General features: G+C 45.5%; 1 protein-coding gene across 4 annotated transcripts in view; it reads left to right on the top strand.

Moving 5' to 3' along the window:
- The window catches only part of col14a1a (collagen, type XIV, alpha 1a), a 220,185-nt gene that overhangs the window by 173,956 nt on the left and 23,914 nt on the right, over positions 1-22,315 (top strand). For all 4 annotated transcript variants that reach the window (XM_071395784.1, XM_071395782.1, XM_071395781.1 and 1 more), the window contains 6 exons: positions 5,221-5,274; positions 8,243-8,338; positions 9,045-9,098; positions 17,891-17,944; positions 21,833-21,886; positions 22,038-22,109. In XM_071395784.1, coding sequence (XP_071251885.1) covers positions 5,221-5,274; positions 8,243-8,338; positions 9,045-9,098; positions 17,891-17,944; positions 21,833-21,886; positions 22,038-22,109 — 384 coding nt within the window. The remainder of the gene's footprint in view (positions 1-5,220; positions 5,275-8,242; positions 8,339-9,044; positions 9,099-17,890; positions 17,945-21,832; positions 21,887-22,037; positions 22,110-22,315) is intronic.

A 22,315-nucleotide genomic window follows, 5' to 3' on the forward strand; every position in this document is an offset into this window, starting at 1 on the left:
GGGGGAGGGACAGGGAGGAGGGGACAGGGAGGGATGGGGGGAGGGACAGGGAGGGACAGGGAGGGGAGGGACAGGGAGGGGAGGGACAGGGACAGGGAGGGGGGGCAGTGAGGGACGGGGGGGAGGGACAGAGAGGAGGGACAGGGAGGGAGGGGGGGACAGGGAGGAGAGGGACAAGGAGGGGGGGGGGCAGGGAGGGGAGGGACAGGGAGGGACAGGGGGGGGCAGGGAGGGGAGGGGGGGGGCAGGCCTGGGACCTGGGTCAACCCCAGCAGCCAGTGTCTCCATCTGTATAGGGCAACACAGTAAACACAGTTCTCAATTCTGTACTTTATTTAATGAAAGAAAAAGACAATAGCCCCAATCTCTGTCGCCCAATGAAATACATGTATTAATTTAACCAACGTTTCAACCACAAGCTGCCTTCATCAGGGTTCCAGATGACGTGTTTACAGCTGATTCCCAGTCAGATGTACAGTATGGTTATCATGGTGTTTATGGTCTGATTCCCAGTCAGATGTACAGTATGGTTATCATGGTGTTTATGGTCTGATTCCCAGTCAGATGTACAGTATGGTTACCATGGTGTTTATGGTCTGATTCCCAGTCAGATGTACAGTATGGTTACCATGGTGTTTACAGTCTGATTCCCAGTCAGATGTATAGTATGGTTATCATGGTGTTTATGGTCTGATTCCCAGTCAGATGTACAGTATGGTTACCATGGTGTTTACGGTCTGATTCCCAGTCAGATGTACAGTATGGTTATCATGGTGTTTATGGTCTGATTCCCAGTCAGATGTACAGTATGGTTACCATGGTGTTTACGGTCTGATTCCCAGTCAGATATACAGTATGGTTACCATGGTGTTTACAGTCTGATTCCCAGTCAGATATACAGTATGGTTACCATGGTGTTTACAGTCTGATTCCCAGTCAGATATACAGTATGGTTATCATGGTGTTTATGGTCTGATTCCCAGTCAGATGTACAGTATGGTTATCATGGTGTTTATGGTCTGATTCCCAGTCAGATGTACAGTATGGTTACCATGGTGTTTATGGTCTGATTCCCAGTCAGATGTACAGTATGGTTACCATGGTGTTTATGGTCTGATTCCCAGTCAGATGTACAGTATGTTATCATGGTGTTTATGGTCTGATTCCCAGTCAGATGTACAGTATGGTTATCATGGTGTTTATGGTCTGATTCCCAGTCAGATGTACAGTATGGTTATCATGGTGTTTACAGTTGATTCCCAGTCAGATGTACAGTATGGTTATCATGGTGTTTACAGTCTGATTCCCAGTCAGATGTACAGTATGGTTACCATGGTGTTTATGGTCTGATTCCCAGTCAGATGTACAGTATAGTTATCATGGTGTTTACAGTCTGATTCCCAGTCAGATGCACAGTATGGTTATCATGGTGTTTACAGCTGATTCCCAGTCAGATGTACAGTATGGTTATCATGGTGTTTACAGTCTGATTCCCAGTCAGATGCACAGTATGGTTATCATGGTGTTTATGGTCTGATTCCCAGTCAGATGTACAGTATGGTTACCATGGTGTTTACAGTCTGATTCCCAGTCAGATGCACATTATGGTTATCATGGTGTTTATGGTCTGATTCCCAGTCAGATGTACAGTATGGTTATCATGGTGTTTACAGCTGATTCCCAGTCAGATGCACAGTATGGTTATCATGGTGTTTATGGTCTGATTCCCAGTCAGATGTACAGTATGGTTATCATGGTGTTTATGGTCTGATTCCCAGTCAGATGTACAGTATGGTTACCATGGTGTTTATGGTCTGATTCCCAGTCAGATGTACAGTATGGTTATCATGGTGTTTACAGTCTGATTCCGAGTCAGATGTACAGTATAGTTATCATGGTGTTTATGGTCTGATTCCCAGTCAGATGTACAGTATGGTTACCATGGTGTTTACGGTCTGATTCCCAGTCAGATGCACAGTATGGTTATCATGGTGTTTATGGTCTGATTCCCAGTCAGATGTACTGTATGGTTACCATGGTGTTTATGGTCTGATTCCCAGTCAGATGTACAGTATGGTTACCATGGTGTTTATGGTCTGATTCCCAGTCAGATGTACAGTATAGTTATCATGGTGTTTACAATCTGATTCCCAGTCAGATGTACAGTATGGTTATCATGGTGTTTACAGTTGATTCCCAGTCAGATGTACAGTATGGTTATCATGGTGTTTACAGTCTGATTCCCAGTCAGATGTACAGTATGGTTACCATGGTGTTTATGGTCTGATTCCCAGTCAGATGTACAGTATAGTTATCATGGTGTTTACAGTCTGATTCCCAGTCAGATGCACAGTATGGTTATCATGGTGTTTACAGTCTGATTCCCAGTCAGATGTACAGTATGGTTACCATGGTGTTTATGGTCTGATTCCCAGTCAGATGTACAGTATGGTTACCATGGTGTTTATGGTCTGATTCCCAGTCAGATGTACAGTATAGTTATCATGGTGTTTACAGTCTGATTCCCAGTCAGATGTACAGTATGGTTACCATGGTGTTTATGGTCTGATTCCCAGTCAGATGTACAGTATAGTTACCATGGTGTTTACAGTCTGATTCCCAGTCAGATGCACATTATGGTTATCATGGTGTTTATGGTCTGATTCCCAGTCAGATGTACAGTATGGTTATCATGGTGTTTATGGTCTGATTCCCAGTCAGATGTACAGTATGGTTATCATGGTGTTTATGGTCTGATTCCCAGTCAGATGTACAGTATGGTTACCATGGTGTTTACAGTCTGATTCCCAGTCAGATGTACATTATGGTTATCATGGTGTTTATGGTCTGATTCCCAGTCAGATGTACAGTATGGTTATCATGGTGTTTATGGTCTGATTCCCAGTCAGATGTACAGTATGGTTATCATGGTGTTTATGGTCTGATTCCCAGTCAGATGCACAGTATGGTTATCATGGTGTTTATGGTCTGATTCCCAGTCAGATGTACTGTATGGTTACCATGGTGTTTATGGTCTGATTCCCAGTCAGATGTACAGTATGGTTATCATGGTGTTTATGGTCTGATTCCCAGTCAGATGTACAGTATGGTTATCATGATGTTTATGGTCTGATTCCCAGTCAGATGTACAGTATGGTTACCATGGTGTTTATGGGCTGATTCCCAGGCAGATGTACAGTATAGTTATCATGGTGTTTACAGTCTGATTCCCAGTCAGATGTACAGTATAGTTATCATGGTGTTTACAGTCTGATTCCCAGTCAGATGTACAGTATGGTTATCATGGTGTTTACAGTCTGATTCCCAGTCAGATGCACAGTATGGTTATCATGGTGTTTATGAGCTGATTCCCAGTCAGATGTACAGTATGGTTATCATGGTGTTTATGGTCTGATTCCCAGTCAGATGTATAGTATGGTTATCATGGTGTTTACAGTCTGATTCCCAGTCAGATGTACAGTATGGTTACCATGGTGTTTATGGTCTGATTCCCAGTCAGATGTACAGTATGGTTATCATGGTGTTTACAGTCTGATTCCCAGTCAGATGTACAGTATGGTTATCATGGTGTTTACAGTCTGATTCCGAGTCAGATGTACAGTATAGTTATCATGGTGTTTACGGTCTGATTCCCAGTCAGATGTACAGTATGGTTACCATGGTGTTTACGGTCTGATTCCCAGTCAGATGCACAGTATGGTTATCATGGTGTTTATGGTCTGATTCCCAGTCAGATGTACTGTATGGTTACCATGGTGTTTATGGTCTGATTCCCAGTCAGATGTACAGTATGGTTACTATGGTGTTTATGGTCTGATTCCCAGTCAGATGTACAGTATAGTTATCATGGTGTTTACAGTCTGATTCCCAGTCAGATGTACAGTATGGTTATCATGGTGTTTACAGTTGATTCCCAGTCAGATGTACAGTATGGTTATCATGGTGTTTACAGTCTGATTCCCAGTCAGATGTACAGTATGGTTACCATGGTGTTTATGGTCTGATTCCCAGTCAGATGTACAGTATAGTTATCATGGTGTTTACAGTCTGATTCCCAGTCAGATGCACAGTATGGTTATCATGGTGTTTACAGCTGATTCCCAGTCAGATGTACAGTATGGTTATCATGGTGTTTACAGTCTGATTCCCAGTCAGATGCACAGTATGGTTATCATGGTGTTTATGGTCTGATTCCCAGTCAGATGTACAGTATGGTTACCATGGTGTTTACAGTCTGATTCCCAGTCAGATGCACATTATGGTTATCATGGTGTTTATGGTCTGATTCCCAGTCAGATGTACAGTATGGTTATCATGGTGTTTATGGTCTGATTCCCAGTCAGATGTACAGTATGGTTACCATGGTGTTTACAGTCTGATTCCCAGTCAGATGTACAGTATGGTTATCATGGTGTTTATGGTCTGATTCCCAGTCAGATGTACAGTATGGTTATCATGGTGTTTATGGTCTGATTCCCAGTCAGATGTACAGTATGGTTATCATGGTGTTTATGGTCTGATTCCCAGTCAGATGCACAGTATGGTTATCATGGTGTTTATGGTCTGATTCCCAGTCAGATGTACTGTATGGTTACCATGGTGTTTATGGTCTGATTCCCAGTCAGATGTACAGTATGGTTATCATGATGTTTATGGTCTGATTCCCAGTCAGATGTACAGTATGGTTACCATGGTGTTTATGGGCTGATTCCCAGTCAGATGTACAGTATAGTTATCATGGTGTTTACAGTCTGATTCCCAGTCAGATGTACAGTATGGTTATCATGGTGTTTACAGTCTGATTCCCAGTCAGATGCACAGTATGGTTATCATGGTGTTTATGGTCTGATTCCCAGTCAGATGTACAGTATGGTTACCATGGTGTTTACAGCTGATTCCCAGTCAGATGTACAGTATGGTTATCATGGTGTTTATGGTCTGATTCCCAGTCAGATGTATAGTATGGTTATCATGGTGTTTACAGTCTGATTCCCAGTCAGATGTACAGTATGGTTACCATGGTGTTTATGGTCTGATTCCCAGTCATATGTACAGTATGGTTATCATGGTGTTTACAGTCTGATTCCCAGTCAGATGTACAGTATGGTTATCATGGTGTTTACAGTCTGATTCCCAGTCAGATGTACAGTATGGTTATCATGGTGTTTATGGACTCCTTCCCCCCTTCCTTTCTTCCAGGGAGGTGCTGGTATCAGAGGTGCCAGGGGAGATCGAGGGGAGCCAGGCAATGTGGTAAAGTATACTATTCATCCTCCATCACACTGTGCTGCTCAGTGCTTACACAGGTTGTGTTCCAAATGGCACCCCTGTTCTCTATATGGTGCACTACTTTGGATCAGGGCTCTGGTGAAAAGAAGGGTACTACATTGGATATAGGGTACCATTTTGGACACAGTCTGGTGGGACTCCATCCCAATACAGCTCAGTGTTTCCACAGTAACACATACTGGAGGGACTTCATCACAATACAGCTCAGTGTTTCCACAGTAACACATACTGGAGGGACTCCATCCCAATACAGCTCAGTGTTTCCACAGTAACACATACTGGAGGGGCTCCATCACAATACAGCTCAGTGTTTCCACAGTAACACATACTGGAGGGGCTCAATCACAATACAGCTCAGTGTTTCCACAGTAACACATACTGGAGGGGCTCCATCACAATACAGCTCAGTGTTTCCACAGTAACACATACTGGAGGGTCTCCATCACAATACAGCTCAGTGTTTCCACAGTAACACATACTGGAGGGACTCCATCACAATACAGCTCAGTGTTTCCACAGTAACACATACTGGAGGGTCTCCATCACAATACAGCTCAGTGTTTCCGCAGTAACACATACTGGAGGGGCTCCCTCACAATACAGCTCAGTGTTTCCACAGTAACACATACTGGAGGGACTCCATCCCAATACAGCTCAGTGTTTCCACAGTAACACATACTGGAGGGACTCCATCACAATACAGCTCAGTGTTTCCACAGTAACACATACTGGAGGGACTCCATCACAATACAGCTCAGTGTTTCCACAGTAACACATACTGGAGGGACTCCATCACAATACAGCTCAGTGTACAGACCACTACATAGACTGACCAGGTGAAAGCAATGAACCCTAATTGATGTCACGTGTTAAATCCAGATTTTTAAGCCTTGAGACAATTGAGACATGGATTGTGTATGTGTGCCATTCAGAGGGTGAACGGGCAAGACAAAAGATGTAAGTGCCTTTGAACGGGGTATGGTAGTAGGTGTCAGGCGCACCGGTTTGTGTCAAGAACTTCAACGCTGCTGGGTTTTTCACGCTCAACAGTTTCCCATGTGTATCAAGAATGGTCCACCACCCAAAGGCCATCCAGCCAATAATAACCGTGGGAAGCATTAGAGTCAACATGGGGGGGTGATCTTAATATCTTGTAGCAGCTCAGTGCTTCCACAGTAACACATACTCTGGCTACAGTACGTGAGGGGCCACCTAGAACTTGGAACATAAAGAATAGGATGGAATTTCTTCCAATAAATAGCCTGAAACAACGGCTGAGATGTGGAGATAGATGAATATGCAACGTAATGTGCAATTCTGTTATTTTTGGAGGATGTCACTGTTTTTACACACTAAGTGAACCTCGCGGTGTCGTTCTGGCTTTATGCCAGCAGTCTCCATGTTGAAGCCAAGAGAGGCTTGTGTAGGTTGTAGTTAAACAGGATCATATTACAGCTTATTTGGACTGTAGTTTCAGGACGCTGAAACTTTGTTATTCCAGTTCTCTCTGTGTCTGACTCAGACCTGGGTTCAAATACTGTTTGAAATCATTTCAAATATTACAGCTGTGCTCGGTTTGAACTTGCCTGTTGCAATGGAACTAATTACAAAAGTCCCAAAAGCGCAGGTGGCCACCTGCATTGCAAACCCCACCCACCTGGCATTCAAACCCCACCCACCTGGCATTCAAACCCCACCCACCTGGCATTCAAACCCCACCCACCTGGCATTCAAACCCCACCCACCTGGCATTCAAACCCCACCCATCTGGCATTCAAACCCCACCCATCTGGCATTCAAACCCCACCCATATGGCATTCAAACCCCACCCATCTGGCATTCAAACCCCACCCACCTGCATTGCAAACCCCACCCACCTGGCATTCAAACCCCACCCATCTGGCATTCAAACCCCACCCACCTGGCATTCAAACCCCACCCACATGGCATTCAAACCCCACCCATCTGGCATTCAAACCACGCCCATCTGGCATTCAGACCCCGCCCATCTGGCATTCAGACCCCGCCTATCTGGCATTCTGACCCCGCCTACCTGGCATTCAAACCCCGCCCACCTGACACTAAATCAAACTCTCAAAGTATTTTAAAGATTTCAAATAGTGTTTGAACCCAGGTTTGGTAAATGGGACAGTTCCCTCTCTCCATCTGTATGACTGCTTTATCAGCCTCTAAGGCTGCAGGCTGCAGGCCTCTCCAGTCCCTCTGCTACAATCCAGTTTCACGCTCGCAGCTCGCTAACAAAGTTTACAACAGATGTGAACGACGAGGCCATGCTAGGAACAGATTGCATTATGGTGCCAAACAAACCCAACCCAGGACGACTGTAATCTAAATTCAAATTTACTGTTGGGTAATGGCTTAAATACGTTCTAATTTGCATCCTATTCCCTATATAGTGCACTACTTTTGACCAAAGCCCTATGGTGCCATTTGGGACACAGACTAAATCAATTTCATAGAACACAGTCCCACAGAATGTAAAGGCCATTCTAATGAGTGTCCTCGGAGAACGGTCATGTGGGCTACCCATTGTACTTTGTCTCAACTTTATGATTATCACATTTATGTGTGGAGCGAGAGACCCAAGGCAATGGCATTGTGCTTTAGAAGGAAGGCTGTCAGACAGTAGCTCTAAAACCTGATGTCCAAACTTGGACGTTGAAGACACAGAACATATTTATCACCAGAGAGAAGACAAACTTTTAGTTCAATTCAATTTGATGTAAACAGGGCGGGAGGTTAATCAACTCTGTTGACTTTACATTAAGGTATGCTTTACAAATGTGTTCTAAAGGTTTTTAAAGTAGTTTATAAACTATTCATCAGTTGAAATATAGTTTATAAATCAGTAGTAAACAGTCCTGGGTTGGTTAACATTGTGCGATTTAAATACATGGTCTGTCTTCTCCAGGGGCCTCAAGGACTAGTTGGTGATAAAGGTCCTCCAGGACCACAGGGCCCCCCTGGTCCTCAAGGGCCGAGTGGACATTCCATCCAGGGACCACCGGTAAGATATGATATATGACCTATAACCCTGGTCCTCAAGGGCCGAGTGGACATTCCATCCAGGGACCACCGGTAAGATATGATATATGACCTATAACCCTGGTCCTGAGGGGTCTAGTGGACATTCCATCCAGGGACCACCGGTAAGATATGATATATGACCTATAACCCTGGTCCTGAGGGGTCTAGTGGACATTCCATCCAGGGACCACCGGTAAGATATGATATATGACCTATAACCCTGGTCCTCAAGGGCCGAGTGGACATTCTATCCAGGGACCACCGGTAAGATATGATATATGACCTATAACCCTGGTCCTCAAGGGTCTAGTGGACATTCCATCCAGGGACCACCGGTAAGATACAGTATATTTAATATCTTATGTTCATATATATATATACAGTACACTCAGAGTATATATGAACATAAGATATGATACAGTCTATAGCCTGTATATGAACATAAGATATGATACAGTATATAGCCTGTATATGAACATAAGATATGATACAGTATATAGCCTGTATATGAACACATTTGCCTCTGGTTAAACTGTGTTCCATAACAGTATGCCGCATATGACTAATGTACAGTCAATAATTTGCAAACCATTCCATCTACCCACTGGCTTTGTATGAAATGACAAAATGACAAAGGAATGAATGATTCAGAGTTATTTTTCTTCTCATGTCCATTTCTGTTTCAGGGTGGTGATGGTGAAAAGGGAGAAAAGGGAGATGTTGGTTTACCAGGACCTCAGGTAAGTAAAGACATATATATTCCTCAGCTCCATTTTGTTTTCCTCTCCTGACTCCCACAGAGACAATGTGATGAGACTAGTGATTACTACTCCCACAGAGACACTGTGCTGTGATTAGTGATTACTACCTCCACAGAGACACTGTGCTGTGATTAGTGATTACTACTCCCACAGAGACACTGTGCTGTGATTAGTGATTACTACCTCCACAGAGACACTGTGATGTGACTAGTGATTACTACCTCCACAGAGACACTGTGTTGAGACTAGTGATTACTACCTCCACAGAGACACTGTGATGTGACTAGTGATTACTACCTCCACAGAGACACTGTGATGTGACTAGTGATTACTACCTCCACAGAGACACTGTGATGTGACTAGTGATTACTACCTCCACAGAGACACTGTGCTGTGACTAGTGATTACTACCTCCACAGAGACACTGTGATGTGACTAGTGATTACTACCTCCACAGAGACTCTGTGCTGTGACTAGTGATTACTACCTCCACAGAGACACTGTGATGTGACTAGTGATTATTACCTCCACAGAGACACTGTGATGTGACTAGTGATTATTACCTCCACAGAGACACTGTTGAGACTAGTGATTACTACCTCCACAGAGACACTCTGTTGTGACTAGTGATTACTACCTCCACAGAGACACTGTTGAGACTAGTGATTCCTACTCCCACAGACACAATGTGATGTGACTAGTGATTACTACCTCCACAGAGACACTGTGCTGTGACTAGTGATTACTACCTCCACAGAGACACTGTGCTGTGACTAGTGATTACTACCTCCACAGAGACACTGTGACTAGACTAGTGATTACTACCTCCACAGAGACACTGTGCTGTGACTAGTGATTACTACCTCCACAGAGACACTGTGCTGTGATTAGTGATTACTACCTCCACAGACACAATGTGATGTGACTAGTGATTACTACCTCCACAGAGACACTGTGCTGTGATTAGTGATTACTACCTCCACAGAGACACTGTGATGTGACTAGTGATTACTACCTCCACAGAGACACTGTGTTGAGACTAGTGATTACTACCTCCACAGACACAATGTGATGTGACTAGTGATTACTACCTCCACAGAGACACTGTGCTGTGATTAGTGATTACTACCTCCACAGAGACACTGTGTTGTGACTAGTGATTACTACCTCCACAGAGACACTGTGTTGTGACTAGTGATTACTACCTCCACAGAGACACTGTGTTGTGACTAGTGATTACTACCTCCACAGAGACACTCTGTTGAGACTAGTGATTACTACCTCCACAGAGACACTGTGCTGTGACTAGTGATTACTACCTCCACAGAGACTCTGTGATGTGACTAGTGATTACTACCTCCACAGAGACACTGTGCTGTGATTAGTGATTACTACCTCCACAGAGACACTGTGTTGAGACTAGTGATTACTACCTCCACAGAGACTCTGTGATGTGACTAGTGATTACTACCTCCACAGAGACTCTGTGATGTGACTAGTGATTACTACCTCCACAGAGACTCTGTGATGTGACTAGTGATTACTACCTCCACAGAGACACTGTGATGTGACTAGTGATTACTACCTCCACAGAGACACTGTGTTGAGACTAGTGATTACTACCTCCACAGAGACACTGTGATGTGACTAGTGATTACTACCTCCACAGAGACACTGTGATGAGACTAGTGATTACTACCTCCACAGAGACACTGTGATGTGACTAGTGATTACTACCTCCACAGAGACACTGTGATGTGACTAGTGATTACTACCTCCACAGAAACACTGTGTTGAGACTAGTGATTACTACCTCCACAGAGACACTGTGTTGAGACTAGTGATTACTACCTCCACAGAGACACTGTGATGAGACTAGTGATTACTACCTCCACAGAGACACTGTGATGAGACTAGTGATTACTACCTCCACAGAGACACTGTGTTGTGACTAGTGATTACTACCTCCACAGAGACACTGTGTTGTGACTAGTGATTACTACCTCCACAGAGACACTGTGTTGAGACTAGTGATTACTACCTCCACAGAGACACTGTGTTGTGACTAGTGATTACTACCTCCACAGAGACACTGTGTTGAGACTAGTGATTACTACCTCCACAGAGACACTGTGTTGAGACTAGTGATTACTACCTCCACAGAGACTCTGTGATGTGACTAGTGATTACTACCTCCACAGAGACACTGTGATGTGACTAGTGATTACTACCTCCACAGAGACAATGTGCTGTGACTAGTGATTACTACCTCCACAGAGACACTGTGCTGTGACTAGTGATTACTACCTCCACAGAGACACTGTGCTGTGACTAATGATTACTACCTCCACAGAGACACTGTGATGTGACTAGTGATTACTACCTCCACAGAGACACTGTGCTGTGACTAGTGATTACTACCTCCACAGAGACACTGTGCTGTGACTAGTGATTACTACCTCCACAGAGACACTGTGCTGTGACTAGTGATTACTACCTCCACAGAGACACTGTGATGTGACTAGTGATTACTACCTCCACAGAGACACTGTGACTAGACTAGTGATTACTACCTCCACAGAGACACTGTGATGAGACTAGTGATTACTACCTCCACAGAGACACTGTGCTGTGACTAGTGATTACTACCTCCACAGAGACACTGTGTTGAGACTAGTGATTACTACCTCCACAGAGACACTGTGTTGAGACGAGTGATTACTACCTCCACAGAGACACTGTGTTGAGACTAGTGATTACTACCTCCACAGAGACACTGTGTTGAGACTAGTGATTACTACCTCCACAGAGACACTGTGCTGTGACTAGTGATTACTACCTCCACAGAGACACTGTGCTGTGACTAGTGATTACTACCTCCACAGAGACACTGTGCTGTGACTAGTGATTACTACCTCCACAGAGACACTGTGCTGTGACTAGTGATTACTACCTCCACAGAGACACTGTGTTGTGACTAGTGATTACTACCTCCACAGAGACACTGTGCTGTGACTAGTGATTACTACCTCCACAGAGACACTGTGCTGCTACCAGACTAATGGAATCAGTCACATGATACAACCTGGCACATAGGGCTTCCCCTGCTGCTACCAGACTAATGGAATCAGTCACATGATACAACCTGGCACATAGGGCTTCCCCTGCTGCTACCAGACTAATGGAATCAGTCACATGATACAACCATGATGAACTACCATTATTAATTACTGAGCCTAGTCTGCTTAGAGGACAGATCAGAGAACATAATGACCTTGTATAGAAGTCTGTCTACAGAGTGCTATTTGGGACACAGCCTTGGTGATATGAGGAAGTGGGTTTCAGGTAGCAGCGGGGCTCATTCTCTAATGATATTGGAGGAGTCCCCTGTCTAGATGGGATTTACTTTGAATCAGGACTTTCTACGTCCTGTTCTTGTCCCTTTGTGGTGGAAGAGTCCTGACTTTCTGCATTTTGTCAGAACCCCTAAGAGTACACAGTAGAGGGGTTTCTTCTGGAAGGTACCTTCAAGGACCTGCTGTAATCTACACCAGCCACAGAGAATATATGGCTGCATCCAGAATGGCACCCTATTCCCTGAGTGGTGCAGGTAGAGTGCTGCAAAGGTCAAAGGGTTCCATTTGGGACGCACACCATCGCACCTCCGGAACATCCATTAAAGAAGTCTTTGTCTCTCACCATCACACCTCCGGAACATCCATTAAAGAGGTCTTTGCCTCTCTCTATCTCTCACCATCGCACCTCCGGAACATCCATTAAAGAAGTCTTTGTCTCTCACCATCACACCTCCGGAACATCCATTAAAGAGGTCTTTGCCTCTCTCTGTCTCTCACCATCACACCTCCGGAACATCCATTAAAGAGGTCTTTGCCTCTCTCTGTCTCTCACCATCACACCTCCGGAACATCCATTAAAGAGGTCTTTGCCTCTCTCTATCTCTCACCATCACACCTCCGGAACATCCATTAAAGAGGTCTTTGCCTCTCTCTATCTCTCACCATCGCACCTCCGGAACATCCATTAAAGAGGTCTTTGCCTCTCTCTGTCTCTCACCATCGCACCTCTGGAACATCCATTAAAGAGGTCTTTGCCTCTCTCTGTCTCTCACCATCACACCTCCGGAACATCCATTAAAGAGGTCTTTGCCTCTCTCTGTCTCTCACCATCACACCTCCGGAACATCCATTAAAGAGGTCTTTGCCTCTCTCTATCTCTCACCATCACACCTCCGGAACATCCATTAAAGAGGTCTTTGCCTCTCTCTGTCTCTCACCATCACACCTCCGGAACATCCATTAAAGAAGTCTTTGCCTCTCTCTATCTCTGACCATCACACCTCCGGAACATCCATTAAAGAAGTCTTTGCCTCTCTCTGTCTCTCACCATCAGACCTCCGGAACATCCATTAAAGAGGTCTTTGCCTCTCTCTATCTCTCACCATCACACCTCCGGAACATCCATTAAAGAAGTCTTTGCCTCTCTCTGTCTCTCACCATCACACCTCCAGAATATCCATTAAAGAGGTCTTTGCCTCTGTCTCTCACCATCACACCTCCGGAACATCCATTAAAGAAGTCTTTGCCTCTCTCGATCTCTCACCATCACACCTGCGGAACATCCATTAAAGAAGTCTTTGCCTCTCTCTATCTCTCACCATCGCACCTCCGGAACATCCATTAAAGAGGTCTTTGCCTCTCTCTATCTCTCACCATCGCACCTCCGGAACATCCATTAAAGAGCTCTTTGCCTCTCTCTGTCTCTCACCATCACACCTGCGGAACATCCATTAAAGAGGTCTCTGTCTCTCACCATCACACCTGCGGAACATCCATTAAAGAAGTATTTGCCTCTCTCTGTCTCTCACCATCACACCTGCGGAACATCCATTAAAGAAGTCTCTGTCTCTCACCATCACACCTGCGGAACATCCATTAAAGAAGTATTTGCCTCTCTCTGTCTCTCACCATCACACCTGCGGAACATCCATTAAAGAGGTCTTTGCCTCTCTCCATCACACCTGCGGAACATCCATTAAAGAGGTCTTTGCCTCTCTCTATCTCTCACCATCGCACCTCCGGAACATCCATTAAAGAGCTCTTTGCCTCTCTCTGTCTCTCACCATCACACCTGCGGAACATCCATTAAAGAAGTCTCTGTCTCTCACCATCACACCTGCGGAACATCCATTAAAGAAGTATTTGCCTCTCTCTGTCTCTCACCATCACACCTGCGGAACATCCATTAAAGAGGTCTTTGCCTCTCTCCATCACACCTGCGGAACATCCATTAAAGAGGTCTTTGCCTCTCACCATCACACCTGCGGAACATCCATTAAAGAAGTCTCTGTCTCTCACCATCACACCTGCGGAACATCCATTAAAGAAGTATTTGCCTCTCTCTGTCTCTCACCATCACACCTGCGGAACATCCATTAAAGAAGTCTCTGTCTCTCACCATCACACCTGCGGAACATCCATTAAAGAAGTATTTGCCTCTCTCTGTCTCTCACCATCACACCTGCGGAACATCCATTAAAGAGGTCTTTGCCTCTCTCCATCACACCTGCGGAACATCCATTAAAGAGGTCTTTGCCTCTCTCTATCTCTCACCATCACCAACCACAATATACAGTAAATACAATATAACCCTTGTCATGAGCTCTCCCCTCTCCTCTCATTTACAACCTGACAGTGAAAAATGCATGGGTAGCCACTTCAATGAATAGCAAAGTATGTGTGTCTGAGTGGTGATGGTAGAGCAGGGGGGGGGGGGCAATGCATCTAACTGATTCATTGCTTAGCAACCCTTAACCACCATTCTTAGTCTCTAGGGGTTGATTTATCCTGGATTTCTGGTAGAGAGGACCAGAGTGACTGGTAGGGTCTGGTAGAGAGGACCAGAGTGACTGGCAGGGTCTGGCTGGTGGTAGAGAGGACCAGAGTGACTGGTAGGGTCTGGTAGAGAGGACCAGAGTGACTGGTAGGGTCTGGTAGAGAGGACCAGAGTGACTGGTAGGGTCTGGCTGGTGGTAGAGAGGACCAGAGTGACTGGTAGGGTCTGGTAGAGAGGACCAGAGTGACTGGTAGGGTCTGGTAGAGAGGACCAGAGTGACTGGTAGGGTCTGGCTGGTGGTAGAGAGGACCAGAGTGACTGGTAGGGTCTGGCTGGTGGTAGAGAGGACCAGAGTGACTGGTAGGGTCTGGCTGGTGGTAGAGAGGACCAAAGTGACTGGCAGGGTCTGGCTGGTGGTAGAGAGGACCAGAGTGGCTGGTAGGGTCTGGTAGAGAGGACCAGAGTGACTGGTAGGGTCTGGTAGAGAGGACCAGAGTGACTGGTAGGGTCTGGTAGAGAGGACCAGAGTGACTGGTAGGGTCTGGTAGAGAGGACCAGAGTGACTGGTAGGGTCTGGTAGAGAGGACCAGAGTGACTGGTAGGGTCTGGTAGAGAGGACCAGAGTGACTGGTAGGGTTTGGTAGAGAGGACCAGAGTGACTGGTAGGGTCTGGTAGAGAGGACCAGAGTGACTGGTAGGGTCTGGTAGAGAGGACCAGAGTGGCTGGTAGGGTCTGGTAGAGAGGACCAGAGTGACTGGTAGGGTCTGGTAGAGAGGACCAGAGTGACTGGTAGGGTCTGGTAGAGAGGACCAGAGTGACTGGTAGGGTTTGGCTGGTGGTAGAGAGGACCAGAGTGACTGGTAGGGTTTGGCTGGTGGTAGAGAGGACCAGAGTGACTGGCAGGGTCTGGCTGGTGGTAGAGAGGACCAGAGTGACTGGTAGGGTCTGGTAGAGAGGACCAGAGTGACTGGTAGAGTCTGGCTGGTGGTAGAGAGGACCAGAGTGACTGGTAGGGTCTGGACGGTGGTAGAGAGGACCAGAGTGACTGGTAGGGTCTGGCTGGTGGTAGAGAGGACCAGAGTGACTGGTAGGGTCTGGCTGTTGGTAGAGAGGACCAGAGTGACTGGTAGGGTCTGGCTGGTGGTAGAGAGGACCAGAGTGACTGGTAGGGTCTGGCTGGTGGTAGAGAGGACCAGAGTGACTGGTAGGGTCTGGCTGGTGGTAGAGAGGACCAGAGTGACTGGTAGGGTCTGGCTGGTGGTAGAGAGGACCAGAGTGACTGGTAGGGTCTGGCTGGTGGTAGAGAGGACCAGAGTGACTGGTAGGGTCTGGCTGGTGGTAGAGAGGACCAGAGTGACTGGTAGGGTCTGGTAGAGAGGACCAGAGTGGCTGGTAGGGTCTGGTAGAGAGGACCAGAGTGACTGATAGGGTCTGGTAGAGAGGACCAGAGTGACTGGTAGGGTCTGGTAGAGAGGACCAGAGTGACTGGCAGGGTCTGGTAGAGAGGACCAGAGTGACTGGTAGGGTCTGGTAGAGAGGACCAGAGTGGCTGGTAGGGTCTGGTAGAGAGGACCAGAGTGACTGGTAGGGTCTGGTAGAGAGGATCAGAGTGACTGGCAGGGTCTGGTAGAGAGGACCAGAGTGACTGGTAGGGTCTGGTAGAGAGGACCAGAGTGACTGGTAGGGTCTGGTAGAGAGGACCAGAGTGACTGGTAGGGTCTGGTAGAGAGGACCAGAGTGACTGGTAGGGTCTGGTAGAGAGGACCAGAGTGACTGGTAGGGTCTGGCTGGTGGTAGAGAGCACCAGAGTGACTGGTAGGGTCTGGCTGGTGGTAGAGAAATATGATCACTTAATCTGTTGGCCTTGCTGCCTCTGCTCTCTGCCTCTCTCTTCATAGCCACATCTCTCAGGGCCGAGATGGGGACTGTGTGTGTGTGTGTGTGTGTGTGTGTGTGTGTGTGTGTGTGTGTGTGTGTGTGTGTGTGTGTGTGTGTGTGTGTGTGTGTGTGTGTGTGTGTGTGTGTGTGTGTGTGTGTGTGTGTGTGTGTGTGTGTGTGTGTGTGTGTGTGTGTGTGTGTGTGTGTGTGTGTGTGTGTGTGTGTGTGTGTGTGTGTATAGCTGACAGGGAAGATATCAGGGCTGGTGGTTGTTTGTGCCAGGATCTGGTCTTACAGCACAACATTAATCACACCCCTCTCCTCCCCTCCCCTCTCCCCCCTCCCCTACCCTCCCCTCCTCTCCACTACTCTCCTCTCTGCATAACATCCCCACCTTTCATTAATATGCTTTACGACCACTCTTGTAAAGTTGTGGCAAAAGATACATATTTTATAACCTCCTAGCTAAGTTATGATAATGTTTGGAATGGGCTGGGTGAGTTGTAGGAGACTGGATACACACAGCAGAGCTCTGTTCAAGTGCTGAGATGTTCACCATTCAGACCTGAATTAATAAGGTTTCTCATGTTGTAAATGAGATGTTCACCATTCAGACCTGAATTAATAAGGTTTCTCATGTTGTAAATGAGATGTTCACCATTCAGACCTGAATTAATAAGGTTTCTCCTGTTGTAAATGAGATGTTCACCATTCAGACCTGAATTAATAAGGTTTCTCCTGTTGTAAATGAGATGTTCACCATTCAGACCTGAATTAATAAGGTTTCTCATGTTGTAAATGAGATGTTCACCATTCAGACCTGAATTAATAAGGTTTCTCATGTTGTAAATGAGATGTTCACCATTCAGACCTGAATTAATAAGGTTTCTCATCTTGTAAATGAGATGTTCACCATTCAGACCTGAATTAATAAGGTTTCTCATGTTGTAAATGAGATGTTCACCATTCAGACCTGAATTAATAAGGTTTCTCCTGTTGTAAATCACTTTGACTCTGTATTTTGTTATTTATTTTGCAGGGTATTGGTGGATCTCCAGGCGGACCAGGAAGAGATGGACCAGTTGGACAGAGGGTAACAGTCTATTCATTTAGTTTGACTTACAGATTCATTATTTCTATTATGTATTGTATGTCTATTCTGTTCGTACGACCTGCTCAAAGCCTGAGCCCCCTGAGCTCTTTAGCTCTATTTTAGCATTCAAGTCAAATCGTTTTTTCTTCATATTTTGAAGGCCGTAATTCTGTTTCCTTCCTCACACAAACATCACACTGACGTTTTTTTAATGTCATGATGCTTTAAATCGCTGGCTTAAAGCATCACGAGATCTTAACAGAATTCTGTTTTGATTTCCCTACGAATCAATTTCATGTCTCATACTCTGACTCAGCACTTAAATAAATGTGATGTAAATAAACGAGTTATGAGATGCCTTTTCGTAATACACATTTTAATCCCGAAGACTGACGAAAGCAACATAGACTGCTACATCAACAGAGCGGTTTGTAGGGGTCAACTGACCTGACATTAAGTCAACTAATTCCCAATGATGTTACCATATGATTTTCACTTTTCCACTTACAGTACATCTCATCAGAATCTACTTTAGTATCACACCAGGTTCTGCACTGATCCGACAGATATGGAAAAGAAAACACTAGTATAAAGAGATGTGGAATCTCCATCTTGTTATCCACTCACGGCCGGCTCCTCAACGACAGCCACAAGCTGACAACTCCCAAGATCCTCTAAGATCTAAAATCCTATTCAAACCACTACAACTCTTCCTATCACTCTCAGGCGTCAACACTGTTATCTAGATGTATACATGCCATGGATAATGATGATGACGATGATGATGCTTACAGCTAAAATGTTACAAATCATCTTAAGAGTAAATTTTCATGAAGAATGGAACACTTTACTGTACTGTAAATGATAGTGCCTGATTGGTCCATTCCCTGTAATATTGGCCAGTTGCCAAAGACTCTGCTGGAATACTACGTAACTGTACACCTCAGAGCCATGAAGCTGTGGATGTAGAGGGGCGGGCTGTGTTAGTAACATCTTTAGAGATGCCAAGAGAGATCAGAACAGAAAAACAATAGCCTCCTCTTGGGAATCAGAGCAACACAGGACATAATTAATCATGATAGCCTTCTTCTCTGAATTAACTATCTGGGACTAAACAAGACCAGGGATTTCCTTAGCCATTATTCCTTGGAGAAGGTCCCATTTTTGTGTGTTTAATTTACTTAACTATTACATAATCACAGTTTGACTGTCACGATCATCGTAATGAGCGGACCAAGGTGCAGCGTGAGTATAGTTCCACATATTTTTAATTTCCGTGAAACAAACAAAACAATAAAGAAACAACGAAACGTGAAGTCATGACGCGCACACAGGCAACTAAACACAAACAATATCCCACAAAACACAGGTGGGGAAATGGCTACCTAAATATGATCTCCAATCAGAGGCAACGATAAACAGCTGCCTCTAATTGGGAACCATATTAGCACCAACATAGAAATAGACATACTAGAACCCCCCTAGTCACGCCCTGACCTATTACACCATAGAGAACCAAGGGTTCTAGGTCAGGGCATGACATTGACACAGTTAGTTGACACTGTATTTGGGCAGAAAGTGGCCTGCCTTTCTTGATTCCTCAGGGTGATAAACCACAGTTCTGTGTCTGCTCTTCTTTATGGAGGAGCCCCTATGCCCAGCTCCAGCCCCACTCCACAGCCCCTCTTGGCTTTCACTAGTCCCCATCTCAGCTCCAGCCCTGATTTCTGGCCCCTCCTCTAGCTACACTTGACCTTCAAAAGGCCTCACTCTAGAGCCTCGTTATGAGGTTTTACTGGGCGGTGTTAACTGCTTGACTGGGGCTTGACTCCCACACTGGGGGACTGGTTGTCCCACTCTGGCAAAGAGTGGCTTGGAATCAGCCATGCCGAACTACAGAAAACCATAGAAAAGACAAGCCATAGGTCATAGATGAGGATGTGTGTTGGTTATGTGCCCATGAGGAACACTTTCTCTAATTGGCTTGTCCTGAAACACTCCTTGGGTTGTAGTGCAACTTTCAGTCGGTTCAATCGGGCCCCCGAGTGGCGCAGCGGTCTAAGGCATCTCAGTGCTAGAGGAGTCACTACAGACCCTGGTTCAGCGGTCTAAGGCACTGCATCTCAGTGCTAGAGGCGTCACTACAGACCCTGGTTCAGCGGTCTAAGACACTGCATCTCAGTGCTAGAGGCGTCACTACAGACCCTGGTTCAGCGGTCTAAGACACTGCATCTCAGTGCTAGAGGCGTCACTACAGACACCCGGACTTGATTGGGAGTCTCATAGGGCGGTGCACAATTGGCCCAGCATCGTCCGAGTTTGGCCGGGGTAGGACGTCATTGTAAAATAAGAATTTGTTCTTAACTGACTTGCCTAGTTAAATAAAAGTTAAATATATATATTTTTTTTTCCAGTCAAGTGTCCATTTAGTCGTGATGTGAACCTTGACAGACGTTACATTTTGAAGCAAGGACAGGCACATGGTTGTTGGTATCACTCTGGCAATTTACAAAGAAATTGAAAATGACAACTTAACTTTTGTAAGTTAAAACCATGTCATGACAGATTGTGCATTATTCATGTTCACTCCAATCCAAATGATGATATAATTCTATCTTTATTTAATCGCATTGAACTGCTATGTAATTAGATTTGGGATTGTCCTCACTTGAATCATCGACTGGTGTTCACACAACCATGCATGCTGCACCATAATAGCCTGGAATACAAACTGAATATCACTCTGTTTCACTATTATGAAACAACTAATGAAATGGAGCGACATTTCGTTTGAATACCAGACTAGCACCATAATGCCTTCTCACCTGTTTTCCTACGTGACCCATTCATCTGTGTGTCTGAAAGCTTTAGGATAAGCCCGGCGGGTTTGATTACAGTATCTCAGGACTCTTACAGTTTGTCACTGTAAGTGTGGATACCGTTGCCAGCTCCCAGAGGTCAGCCAGAGGTCAGCCAGAGGTCAGCCAGAGGTCAGCCAGACAAACATAACAAACCATTTAAGCGCTGACTAGCTTACTCTTACTGTACACATTATCCTACCATTATCATTAGTGTTGTTCTGGAGGGTTTCAGGCTGTTTGGTTTTAATGAAGAATGTCTGCAGAATTTATTGGTGTTTTGATAATGGGAGGTTATGTTCAGTGTTCAGGCTACTACTAACTGTATAAAGTGCAGTATGTGTTGATCCTGTCTGTTCTGTTCGAAGGGCCTGTCTGAGAAAGCAGTAGTTTAGGTGTTGATCCTGGCTGATCTGTTCTAAGAGACTGTCTGAGAAAGGATCCTGTCTGTTCTGTTCTAAGAGACTGTCTGGGAAAGCAGTCGTTTAGGTGTTGATCCTGTCTGTTCTGTTCTAAGAGACTGCCTGGGAAAGCAGTAGTTTATGTGTTGATCCTGTCTGTTCTGTGCTAAGGAACTGCCTGGGAAAGGATCCTGTCTGTTCTGTTCTAAGGGCCTGCCTGGGAAAGGATCCTGTCTGTTCTGTTCTAAGAGACTGTCTGGGAAAAGATCCTGTCTGTTCTGTTCTGTTCTAAGAGACTGTCTGGGAAAGGATCCTGTCTGTTCAAAGAGACTGCCTGGGAAAGCAGTAGTTTATGTGTTGATCCTGTCTGATCTGTTCTAAGAGACTGTCTGGGAAAGGATCCTGTCTATTCTGTTCTAAGAGACTGTCTGGGAAAGCAGTCGTTTATGTGTTGATCCTGTCTGATCTTAGAGACTGCCTGGGAAAGCAGTAGTTTATGTGTTGATCCTGTCTGATCTATTCTAAGAGTGCCTGGGAAAGCAGTAGTGTATGTGTTGATCCTGTCTGATCTAAGAGACTGCCTGGGAAAGCAGTAGTTTATGTGTTGATCCTGTCTGATCTGTTCTAAGGGCCTGCCTGGGAAGGATGGACCACAAGGACAGCAGGGTACTACAGGGCCCGTCGTAAGTGCTGCTGTAAATCCCTTTCCTCCTCTCTCTCTCACTCTACAAATATTACGGTTCAATTCCAATTCATATCCATGCATGAAATGTGCATACGTTGACTTAACATGTAGTTTATTATTTCATCCGTGATCATGTGTCTCTCTACCAGGGCAGTCCTGGAGCCCCTGGGGCCCCTGGTGGAAGTGGCTCCCCTGGACCCCTGGGAGACCAGGGACCACCTGTAAGTAAACTACCTGATATTCAAACCCTTGGTTGGTTGATTGACTCACCATCAGACCACCCAGGTCTGTTGAAAGAAGTTGATCGGGTTACGACAAGATTAGCATGGGCCAACGTTTCCTGTCCTCTACCTGTCAATGGTCCCATATTGAGGGACCTTCCATGGTCTTCCTACACAATGTCCACTGTACTGTACATCCCTGAAAT

The sequence above is a fragment of the Salvelinus alpinus genome, chromosome 4 (assembly GCF_045679555.1).
Source record: "Salvelinus alpinus chromosome 4, SLU_Salpinus.1, whole genome shotgun sequence".
NCBI classification, from domain to species: domain Eukaryota; kingdom Metazoa; phylum Chordata; class Actinopteri; order Salmoniformes; family Salmonidae; genus Salvelinus; species Salvelinus alpinus.